This window comes from Rhinoraja longicauda, chromosome 28, assembly GCF_053455715.1.
Source record: "Rhinoraja longicauda isolate Sanriku21f chromosome 28, sRhiLon1.1, whole genome shotgun sequence".
Lineage (NCBI taxonomy): Eukaryota > Metazoa > Chordata > Chondrichthyes > Rajiformes > Arhynchobatidae > Rhinoraja > Rhinoraja longicauda.
Genome location: NC_135980.1, coordinates 30,613,924 through 30,627,324, shown reverse-complemented (window position 1 = coordinate 30,627,324; position 13,401 = coordinate 30,613,924). Strand labels below are relative to the sequence as shown.

The window sequence follows — 13,401 nt, the reverse complement described above, 5'->3', positions numbered from 1 at the left end:
CACACACGGGGACACACACACGGGGACACACACACGGGGACACACACACGGGGACACACACACGGGGACACACACACGGGGACACACACACGGGGACACACACGGACACACACACGGGGACACACACACGGGGACACACACACGGGGACACACACACGGGGACACACACACGGGGACACACACACGGACACACACACACGGACACACACACACGGACACACACACACGGACACACACACACGGACACACACACGGGGACACACACACGGGGACACACACACGGGGACACACACACGGGGACACACACACGGGGACACACACACGGGGACACACACACGGGCACACACACACACGGGGACACACACACGGGGACACACACACACGGGGACACACACACACGGGCACACACACGGGGACACACACGGGGACACACACACGGGGACACACACACGGGGACACACACACGGGGACACACACACGGGGACACACACACGGGGACACACACACGGGGACACACACACGGGGACACACACACGGGGACACACACACGGGGACACACACACACGGGGACACACACACACGGGGACACACACGGGGACACACACACGGGGACACACACGGGGACACACACACGGGGACACACACACGGGGACACACACACGGGGACACACACACGGGGACGCACACACACACGGACGCACACACACACGGACGCACACACACACGGACGCACACACACACGGACGCACACACACGGACGCACACACACGGACGCACACACACGGACGCACACACACGGACGCTCACACACGGGCGCACACACACGGGCGCACACACACGGGCGCACACACACGGGCGCACACACACGGACGCACACACACGGACGCACACACACGGACGCACACACACGGACGCACACACACGGACTCTCACACACGGACACTCACACACGGACACACACACACGGACACACACACACGGACACACACACACGGACACACACACACGGACACACACGGGGACACACACACATGGACGCACACACACGGACGCACACACACGGACGCACACACACGGACACTCACACACGGACACTCACACACGGACACTCACACACGGACGCACACACACGGACGCACACACACGGACGCACACACACGGACGCACACACACGGACGCACACACACGGACGCACACACACGGACGCACACACACGGACACACACGGACACACACGGACACACACGGACACACACGGACACACACGGACACACACGGACACACACGGACACACACGGACACACACGGAGACACACACGGGGACACACACGGGGACGCACACACACGGATGCACACACACGGACGCACACACACGGACGCACACACATGGACACACGGACACACACACACAGACACACACACGGGGACACACACACGGGGACACACACACGGGGACACACACGGACACACACACGGACACACACACGGACACACACACACGGGGGCACACACACGGACACACACACGGACACACACACGGACACACACACACGGACGGACACACACACACGCACACACACACACGCACACACACACACGGACACACACACACACGGACACACACACACACGGACACACACACACACGGAGACACACACACGGACACACACACACGGACACACACACACGGACACACACACACGGACACACACACACGGACACACACACACACGGACACACACACACACGGACACACACACACGGACACACACACACGGACCCACACACACACGGACACACACACGGACACACACACACGGACACACACACACGGACACACACACACGGACACACACACACGGACACACACACACGGACACACACACACGGACACACACACACGGACACATACACGGACACACACACACGGACACACACGGACACACACACACACGGACACACACACACACGGACATACACACACGGACACACACACACGGACACACACACACGGACACACACACACGGACCCACACACACGGACCCACACACACGGACCCACACACACGGACCCACACACACGGACCCACACACACGGACCCACACACACGGACCCACACACACGGACCCACACACACGGACCCACACACACGGACCCACACACACGGACCCACACACACGGACACACACACACGGACACACACACACGGACACACACGATGAGATTTTTTAGTAATACATACATAGATAGATAATATTCAGACTGACCCTCAGTAAACAACCAGACTATCCACAATCAAACCATCCCATCACCAACCAGAGAGAAGTCATGACCTATCATCTATCTCATTGGAGATCCTGGGGCTATCTTTTATTGACCCGCAACGTCACCCATTCCTTCTCTCCAGAGATGCTGCCTGTCCCGCTGAGTTACTCCACCATTTTGTGTCTATCTTTTATCGGACTTAATCTTACACTAAACGTTATGCCCTTTCATCCTGTATCTGTATCACTGTGGACGGCTCGATTGTAATCATGTATTGTCTTTCCGCTGACTGGATTAGCACACAACAAAAGCTTTTCACTGTACCTCGGTACACGTGACAATAAACCAAACTGAACTAAGCCCTCCGTAAATCTCTCCACCTTGGCCTCCTCCTTTACGACGCCATTTAAAACTGACCTGATAGACAACTGAAGGAACACATTGCCCAGTTTAGTTTAGTTTAGAGATACAGCGAGGAAACAGGCCCTTCGGCCCACCGAGTCCGTGCCGACCAGCGATCCCCTCTCACTATCATTATCCTGCACACACTAGGGGGGAATTAACAAGTTACAGAAACCAATTAACCTACAAACCTGTACGTCTTTGGAGTGTGGGAGGAAACCGGAGCACCCGGAGAAAACCCACACAGGTCACGGGGAGAACGTACAAACTCCGTACAGACAGCACCCGTAGTCGGGATGGAACCCGGGTCTCTGGCGCTGTGAGGCAGCAACTCTACTGCTGTGCCATTGTGCCACCCTCATTTATATTTGATTACATCGCTCAAAACATCCCAGCTTTGTTTCAGGATGGAGTTTGAGGGGGAGGGGTGCTTGTGTGGAAATTCAAAGGGAGGCCATTGCCTTCTCCCCACCAGTTTGCCGTGTGCTAAAAGCCAGTTTGAAATGACATATAGGAATGTGGTTCCCTGTGAGAGAGCACGGAACTTGGAACGCTGCCTGGGGCAGGGGGTTGATGGCCAGACGTCTGGAGACTGATGTGGTTGAGTGAGATTAATTACATTGCATTTGCAAATCATTATTCAGACCATGATGTGACCAAGTTGCTGGGCTTCCTGTTAGTGACTCCTGTAGTTATTTCGAAGGTAGACACAAAAAGCAGGAGTAACTCAGCGGGTCAGGCAGCATCTCTGGAGAGAAGGAATGGGTGACGTTTCGGGTCGAGACCTTTCTCCAGACTGAATTCCTGTAGTTAGGACCAGCGGTCCCCGCACGAGCGCACTGACCTACACACGCGAGGGACAAATTACAATTCTTACCGAAGCCAATTAACCTACAAATCTGCACGTCTTTTGGAGTGTGGGAGGAAACCGGAGCACCCAGAGAAAACCCACGCAGGTCACAGGGAGAACGTACAAACTCCATACAGACAGCGCCCGTAGTCAGGATGGAACCCGGGCCCCCGGCGCTGTGAGGCGGCAACTCTACCGCTGCGCCACTGTGCCGCCCAAAACAGATGGTGAAATGGGGATGAAATTTCCTTTACATTTTCATCCTTGCGTTCAGTTTTAGGGATGGTTTGCCATCAGGCCCTTCAGCCCATCTAGTTCACACAGACCTTTGGTCACACTGGTTCTATCTTACCCCACTTTCTCATTACCCCCGAGGGAATTTACAGCGGCCAATTAACCTGCAAACCCTGCACATCGTTGGGACATGGGAGTGAAAGGCGTCCATGTTTGTAGGTTAGTTGGCTTTGGTAACATTTGCAAATTGGCCCTAGTGTGTAGGATCGTGCGAGCGTACGGTGTGTTCGCTGGTCGGCGCGGACTCGGCGGGCCGAAGGGCCTGTTTCCGTGCTGTACCTCCAACGAAACCGGAGCAGCCGGACCGAGCCCACGTGGTCACATGGAGAATGTGCAAACTCCACAGAGAGACAGCACCTGAGGTCAGGATGGGACTCGGGTCTCTGGCACAGTGGGGCAGCAACTCTGCCGCTGATGATGATGATGATAATGGCGGAAGGTGGATGTACAAGATGCACAGTGTCAGTGTGGGCTGAATATCCTGGTTCAACTGTACCAGTTCAACATGATTGTTACAAGAGCAATTCGAAACGGTCACACAAACAAACAACTTTCCCCCACCAGCTGAAACACTGGCTTCACTTTGACATTTCTACAGCTCAGGCCCCGAATTATCACCTTCTTTCATTTTTGATCTTTCTGCCAAGATCTCTTTTGTGTATGTAGTTAGGTTTTGTGTGTGTGCGTGTATGTGCGCGTGTGCATGTGTGCGCGTGTGTGTGCGTGTGTGTGTGTATGTGTGCGTGTACGCGTGTGTGTGTGTGCGTGCGCGCGTACATGTACATGTTTGTCTGGACGCAGCCCAGACCATCACACAAACCAACCTCCCTTCCATTGACTCCATCTACACCTCACGCTGCCTCGGCAAGGCCAGCAGCATAATCAAGGACCAGTCTCACCCCGGCCACTCCCTCTTCTCCCCTCTCCCATCGGGTAAGAGGTACAGATGTGTGAAAACGCACACCTCCAGATTCAGGGACAGTTTCTTCCCGGCTGTTATCAGACAACTGAACCGTCCTCTCACCAACTAGAGAGCAGTCCTGAGTTACTATCTCATAAGGTCATGTGATAGGTGTAAAATTAGGCCATTCGGCCCATCGAGTCCACTCCGCCATTCAATCATGGCTGATCTATCTCTCCCTCCTAGCCCCATTCTCCTGCCTTCTCCCCATAACCTCTGACACCTGCACTAATCCATCTACCTCATTGAAGACCCTTGAACTGTCTTTAATCGGACATTGTCTTGCATTAACCAATACTCCCTTTATCCTGGTCGGCATGGATCCTGGTGGGCCGAAGGGCCTGTTTCAACATTGTATCTCTAAACTAAAACCTCCCTATTCTTTATACACCAACCCTTTGCGATTAAGGTCAATGTTCTACAGTATTTGAATTCCTGTTTGGTTACTATTAGCTTTCTATGATTCATGAGTCAACATGTTCAGTTGCACATTAACATTGTGCCAGTTACCTGCCAGATAGAAATATTTTGGTTCATTTTTCTTTCTGTCAGTGTGAAGCCTCACATTTTCCTACAACATCCGCCATATTCCAGCTGCTTCATTCAACTTGTTCATAATCTGATTATAGATTCTTCACCTTCTCCCCTTCCACCTAGGACTACAATGTCCAAGAGTTATCGAGTCGTACACCGTGAAACCAGGCCTGTCAGCTCAACATGTCCCATCTACACCAGTCCCACCTGCCTGCGTTTGGTCCATACCCCTCTAAACCTGTCCTAGCCATGTACCTGTCTAAATGTTTCTTAAATGTTGCGATAGTCCCAGCCTCAACTACATCTTCTGGTACCTCATTCCATCCCACCACCTTTTGTGTGAAAAAGTTAAATCTATCCACCCTCACCTTAAACCTATGTCCTCTAGTTCTTGATTCCCCTATTCTGTGCTTCTACCCAATCTATTCCTCTCATGATTTTGTAAACAACCTTGTTGTACCTTGAATATGATGTGTGCTAAATCATTCATGTGTACTTTAAGCAACAATGATAATCCCCTGGCAATCCCATAGGAACAGCCGGCCGTTATCAAACAGATCTTGAACGTGGCCTCACACGTAGATAGGGTGGTCAAGACGTTTTTTGGCATTTTGACCTTCATCAGTCAGAGTATTGAGAATAGAAGTTGAGAGGTCATGTTACAGTTCCACAAGACATTGGTGAGGCCACATTTGGAGTATTGTGTTTAATTTTGGTCACCCTGTTAGGGGAGTAGGGGGATAAGTAATATTGCCCCAGTCTTTCTTATTTAAGACTATCGATCTATCAATGTCGTTGATCTTATAAGTAGTCTCTGCAACGGACCAGCAAGCTGCTCAGTTCAAGAGCAATCAGGGTTGGGTAATAAATGCTGGCCCTACTAGCAACACCCAGATGGAAAGGATGTAGAAAACATTTAGGAGGATGTTGCCAGGACTCAAGAGCCTGAGCTAGAGGGAGAGGTTAGGCAAACTGGAATTTTAATCCTTGGGGCGCAGGATGATCTTAGAGGTCTACAAAGTCATGAGAGGAATAGATATGGTAAATGCGCAGAGTCTTTTACCCACAGTAGGGTAATGGAGAACCAGAGGACATAGGCTTAAGGTGAGGGGGGAAAGATTTAATAGGAACCTGAGGGGCAACTTTTTTTCATACAAAGAATGGCAGGTGTAAGGAATGAGCTGCCGGAGGAGGTAGTTGGGGCAGGTACTATCAATCACAATGTTGAAGAAACATTGAGACAGGTACATAGATACGACAGGTTTAGACGGAAATGGGCCAAACGCAGGCAGGTGGGACTATTGTAGATGGGACATGTTGGCCGGTGTGGGCAAGTTAGCATCTCCAAACTAAAAAACGAAACAAAACTACAAAGGAGTTTGACAAGTTTGAGATGGAGTGGGTGTTTATATAGGTGTGAAATTAAAATGCAACAGTTATAAAGCCAAGAGAGACACAAAATCCTGGAGTAACTCAGTGGGTCATCTCTGGAGAGAAGGAATGGGTGACGTTTCGGGTCGAGACCCTTCTTCAGACTGAGAGTCTGAATAAGGATCTCGAACCGAAACGTCACCCCATTCCTTGTATCCAGAGATACTGCCTGACCCGCTGAGTTACTCCAGCACTCTGTGAAACGTCACCTATCCATGTTCTCCAGAGATGCTTGCCTGACCCGCTGAGTTACTCCAGCACTCTGTGAAATGTCACCTATCCATGTTCTCCACAGATGCTGCCTGACCCGCTGAGTTACTCCAGTTTTTTGTGTCTATCTTCGGTGTAAACCAGCATCTGCAGTTCCTTCCCACGCTAACACCGAGCAAGCATTTGCTGATATATTTGCGAATTCTCCAACTTCTGCACAACAAAGCCAGTTTTAATGAAACCGATTCCCATCTGGGCAGCAGCACATATTATTGAGCGGCCTCCTGCCTCACCCCTGTGATTCACTGATCACAAGTCCGAGCCGTCAATTCAATCCGCCATTAATATCGGCACTTGTTTTTATTCCTCAATCTCTACAAGTGCATTCAGATGGAAGTAACTCCAGCAATCATCCGCACAAAGAACACAGCACACCCAGGATAAACCTTCCCGCCTCACGCCTTTCCAAACTAACCTTGATAAAGTACTTTAAAGAGAGTGCTTATCATCAACAAAACCAAATGCCAAACCTATTCCACGTATCCATTATCTCTGCCCCCCCCCCCCCCCCCCCCCCCCCCACAGCAGCTGCTGCTCCACCCTCTACATTTCCTGCCCCACAGCACGTAGTCTAAACGGTCACAAGATCATAAGTGACAGGAGTAGAATTAGGCCATTATAAACAATAGACAATAGGTGCAGGAGGAGACCATTCGGCCCTTCGAGCCAGCACCGCCATTCAATGTGATCATGGCTGATCATTTCTCAATCAGTACCCCGTTCCTGCCTTCTCCCCATGACCCCCTGACTCCGCTATCCTTAAGAGCTCTATCTAGCTCTCTCTTGAATGCATTCAGAGAATTGGCCTCCACTGCCTTCTGAGGCAGAGAATTCCACAGATTCACAACTCTCTGACTGAAAAAGTTTTTCCTCTTCTCAGTTCTAAACATCCACGCCAAACTTCCATCAGCCATGATCGCATTGAATGACGGTGTTGGCTCGAAGGGCTGAATGGCCTACTCCTGCACCTATTGTCTATTGTCTATTAACAGTGGCCATAGGGTCTAATGTGATAGGAGCAGAATTAAGCCATTCGGCCATCAAGTCTACTCTGCCATTCAACCATGGCTGATCTATCTCTCCCTCCCAACCCCATTCTCCTGCCTTCTCCCCATAATCCCTGACACCCGTACTAGTCAAGAATCTATCTATCTCTGCCTTAAATATATCCACTGACTTGGCCTCCACAGCCTTCTGCAGCAAAGAATCCCACAGATTCACCGCCCTCTGACGAAAGAAATTCCCCCTCATCTCCTTCCTAGAGGAACGTCCTTTAATTCTGAGGCTGTGCCCTCTGGTCCTAGACTCTCCCACTGGTGGAAACATCCTCTCCACATCCACTCTATCCACGTACTATTCTGTATGTTTCAATGAGGTCCTCCTCATTCTTTAAAACTCTGAAAAAACAGAGAATGCTGGAAAAACTAAGCACCAACCACAGCCCTGGCAAGAGAAACAGTCAATGTTTTGGGTCTGAGACCCTTTGTTAGCAGAGATACCGACCGCTGACTCACTGAATATTAGCAGCAGTTTGTTTTCATTTCAGATTCCCAGCATCCAGGGGGTTTATTTTTATTTCCATGTACATGTTTGATTCATGCTTTTAATCTCTCAGAGGTCTCGGTTCCAGATTAGTCACATTAACTGGCACGAAGTGCTGGAGTAACTCAGCGGGTCAGGCAGCATCTCTGGAGGTAAAGGAATAGGTGACGTTTCGGGTCGAGGCCCTTCTCCAGACTGAGAGTCATGGGAGGGGGGAAACTAGAGGAATGAAAAGCTACAGAGCCGGCACCGATGGCTCGAGAAAGGTGGAGCTCACAATGATCCATTGTTGGCAGTGGTTGAGGTGATAAACAGCTAAACTAGCAGGGCAACTCAGGGAGAGGGAGAGGGAGAGGGAGAGGGAGAGGGAGAGGGAGAGGGAGAGGGAGAGGGAGAGGGAGAGGGAGAGGGAGAGGGAGAGGGAGAGGGAGAGGGAGAGGGAGAGGGAGAGGGAGAGAATGCAAGGTTTACTTGAAATCAGAAAAATCAGAATTCATACCACTGGATGGACACAAAAAGCTGGAGTAACTCAGCGGGTCAGGCAACATCTATGGAGAGAAGGAATGGGTGATGTGTTGGGTCGAGACCCGTCTTCAGACCACTGGATTGGCTGACAAAACAGGTAGTCTGTGCTAAAACAGGTAGACTGTGGTAAAATCCTTCAGCTCCCCCATTGAGGGTCACGGGCTGTGGAGGTGACAGTGAGCGATGAAATGTAAGGGCACATTTTAGGAAAGGGAAATTAACCTGTGAAAGGGCAGTGGACAATTGGGATGCTGCAGGAGTCTGGAAAATGCAGCAACCCCCAGCACCTCTCTCGGTTTACAGAGCAGCCTCACGACTGAGCAATATCCCCATGTACACTCTCACCGTTCATCTGCTTTACATAATGGCCGTGTGGCACTTACACGTGTACACACACACCCTACACATGTGCAGACACACGCACACATAAACACGCGCGTGCACACAGACACATGCCTGCACAGGCACATGCGTGCACACACACGCATACACACATGTGCGCAGACACACGTGCACAGACACACTCGCACATACACACACGTGCACAAGGACCCACACGCATTCACACAGACACACGTGCGCGCACACAGACACGCTTGCACACATAGATCAGCCACAATCGAATGGTGGTCCGAATGGCCTAATTATGCTCCTATATCTTATGATCTTATGAGGTCCTTCGGCCCACAACGTCAGTCCTGAGCATGACACCAAGCCACACTCATCTCCTCTGCATGTACATGGTGCAAATCCCCCCAATCCCTGCATATAAAAACTTCAGAATTGCCACTTTGGTATCTGCCTCCACCGCCACCCTCGGTACCACCCTTGCCACCCACCCACCACCACCCTCGGTACCACATCTGGCTACCCACCCACCCACCCACTACCGCCACCCTCGGTACCACATCTGGCTACCCACCCACCGCCCTCGGTACCACATCTGGCCACTCACCCACCCACCACCACCCTCTGTACCACCCTTGCCACCCACCCACCACCCTCGGTACCACCCCTGCCACCCACCCACCACCATCTGTGGAAAAGAAACTTGCCCTGGTTTAATCTCCTTTAAACACCCAAGATGGACACAAAATGCTGGAGTAATTCAGTGGGACAGGCAGCATCTCTGGAAGGAAGGGATGGGTGACGTTTCGGGTACAGACCCTCTGAAGAAGGGTCTCGACCCGAAACGTCACCCATTCCTTCTCTCTAGAGATGCTGCCTGTCCCGCTGAGTTACTCCAGCTTTTTGTGTCTGCCTTCGGTTTAAACCAGCGTCTGCAGTTCCTTCCTACACAATAAAGATCTACAACAAGATTCTTTCACCCAACCGAGATTACGGGACAGAGTTTCACGAAACCCAGCAGTCAGAGTGAAAATATCAGATATAAAAATTAAACATTATGGGTGTAAAAGAGGAAAATAGCACGCACCTGGAAAGGGTGTAAACGTGGAGTGTAAAACCCAAAATTGAGCTTGGGGTGCAAGTTATATACAGTTTAAGAACAAGAGTGTAAAAACTGATAATCAAACTCATAAGTTAATCAATTCATAAGTTCTAGGAGCAGAATTGGGCCATTCGGCCCATCGAGTCTGCTCCACCATTCTAGTGATTTAACCAGAATACAAAACTCAATGACAAATTGTAGTTCCTTCCTACACATTTAAACACCTTCACACACAGGCAGCACACAAGGCAGGTCGAGCAGGTATTTTGAGGGACCCTTGGGTGTGTTAGGTAACCCCTGGGGGTGGTCTACCTCACCCTGGGCGAACACTCGGGTGGTGGAGGCTTACCGTCTGAGGCCGTGGAAGGATGAGGGCCAGGACATCCGCGGCTTCTTCAGGCTGGGTCGATCGCCGTTCTCAGGGGGGTGGTGATGATCGAGTGTCCTCTGGCGCATGTACCTCTCGGTGTCCGAGTAAAACCGCTGCTTGATCTTGATGTGAGCCCTGGGTTGTCTCCACAGGTGTTTGGGAGGTTTGGCTACCCCTGCCGTCTCCCGGAACAGGGCTGAACACTTGCCCGGTTCCATGTCTTGTATCTCCGGGGAGAATGAACTGAAACGTGGGGATGGAAGGGAGGGGAGGGAGGGTTACTTGAACGCTCGCCGCACCTTCAATGGAAACAGTTAAAGTTGGCAGGACCCAAACGGTGTAGACTCCTCTTTATCTAAACCCTGAACTGATATTTAAAGGCAGCGATCCATTCTCCCCTCAACTCCAAATGCATGTAAAACTGAAGCGAGCTAGGCAAACAAATGTGGTCCAACCCGATCTGTTCTGAATCAATGTGCTGTCCACAACTCTAGTGCTGAAACTTCAGCCTCAAACATTCCAACTCCCTTCCATTGAAGTAACACCCAGGTTAGGGAAAAGAAAATCCCGTCTGAATTTCTAACCCTAACATACACTCAAGCCATCTACCGAAAGATTTGAAAACCCGATGAGTATTTTTTCTTTATGCACCGGTCAGTTATTAGCAGCTGCTCATGAAACCGGTTGGTTTACAATCCATCCAACCGAGAGTCCTAGAGATTACGTTTTAGAAAAAAAACAAATAACTTTAAACGTTTAAGTTATAATCTGAGTCAAAGTTAAATAAAACTTTATCCTTTAAATGGAAAAACTGAGCCTTTACCATCTCAGAAAGGGTTATTTTTGGGGTCGGATTTCCCCTACATTTCTGTGTTAAAATTGATATATTTTAGTACCCCAGGTTTTGGTTTTTAAGGGCTGGGTTTGGGGCGAAGGTTGGGATGCCGAGATCGGAGTTCGAGAATGCCCCGGTGATATTCCCTTCAATCCGATTTTCATCTGGGTCGGGTTGAGAGAGAGCTTCGACGATTCTTTCGATTCCCAGACACAACAACGGACAAACAGCCAAACCGCAGCCGCCTGAGCGACGGACAACTGGGAAGGTGCAATATATTCTGTCCAATTCTCATCCGTGTTGCTACCACCAGCACTAAAGTAGAAGGCGAGATTTATCCCGTTGTCTCTCTGTCTCCGTCCCTGTCTCTCTCTCTCTCTCTCTCTCTCTGTCCCTCTCTGTCCCTCTCTCTCTCTCTCTCTCTGTCTCTCCACTGACTCGAGCCTCCAGCAGCGAGCCTTCGGAATGGAGAGCCAGCGAGAACGGTGCACACTTGCAATCAATCCCTCACACTGAGGATCAACGCACGAGGAAAATTCGTCGCCAGGTGGTGGAAATGAAACCTGATTCGTGGGCTCTGCCGTGGATTCATTGATTGAAGGACACCAATGACACTCCCCCCCAACCAGAGCCGGCGACAGAGCGCCCCCCGAACACCAATAACGATTACAATGCAGTGGTGAAAACACAGCTCCCTCTCTCATGAAGACCCACACGCTTGTAACCTCATTCATCAACAATATTTGGGAAACTTTGAACAGGAAGGGAAGGGTCCAATAGATGTCATAAATGAAGTTCATAAGTTCATAAGTCAGGGGGGCAGAATTAGGCCATTCGGCCCATCGAGTCTGCTCCGCCATCCAATCGTGGCTGGTCTATCTGTCCCTCTCAACCCCATTCTCCTGCCTTCTCCCCATAACAACAGCACCAAACAAGAACCGTTCAATCCCCGCTTCGGTAATACCCACTGACCCGTCTGTGGCAATGTTGTAGATTGTCCCTAGCCTAGGAGTTAGTGTATGAGTGATCGCCAGTTGGTGGGCCGAGGAATCTCGTTCATAAGTTATAGGAGCAGAATTAGGTCATTCAGCCCCTTGAGACTACACCGACATTCAATCATGGCTGATCTATCTTTCCCTCTCAACCCCATTCTCCTGCCTTCTCCCCGTAACATCAGGCAGCACGATGGTGTAGCGGTAGAGTCGCTGCCTTACAGCGCTTGCAGCGCCAGAGATCTGGGGTTCGATCCCGACTACGGGCGCCGTCTGTACGGAGTTTGTACGTTCTCCCCGTGACCTGCGTGGGTTTTCTTCGAGATCTTCGGTTTCCTCCCACACTCCAAAGACGTGCAGGTTTGTAGGTTAATTGGCTTGGGTTTGTATACTTGGTATAAGTGTAAATTGGTCATAGTGAGTGTAGGATAGTATCAGTGTGCGGGGATCACTGGTCGGTGCGGACTCGGTGGGTCGAAGGACCTGTTTCCGCGATGTATCTCTAAACTAAACCTTTGACATGCTAATCCATGCTTACTGGAGGCAGATATTTGTGATGGTCATTCACGAGCAAGGTGATATTTATTGCCTGACCTGATTACCCTTGAAGGAGATGATGAACCACCTCCTTAAATGAGATGTCCCAGTGGTGAAGGTGCCACTGTGGAGGGAGCTCCAGG

At 50.7% G+C, this 13,401-nt stretch overlaps 1 protein-coding gene across 3 annotated transcripts in view; it reads right to left on the bottom strand.

The window, feature by feature from the left end:
- Window positions 1-13,401, bottom strand: part of LOC144607437 (3',5'-cyclic-AMP phosphodiesterase 4C-like) — a 150,225-nt gene that overhangs the window by 101,218 nt on the left and 35,606 nt on the right. Inside the window, exon 1 of one of the 3 annotated variants that reach the window (XM_078424294.1) lies at window positions 10,874-12,086. The exons of the other annotated variants lie outside the window; for them this stretch is intronic. Coding sequence (XP_078280420.1) covers window positions 10,874-11,112 — 239 coding nt within the window. The 5' untranslated portion in view covers window positions 11,113-12,086. Of the gene's footprint in view, window positions 1-10,873; window positions 12,087-13,401 lie in introns of those variants that run through there. 3 annotated transcript variants of the gene reach the window in all.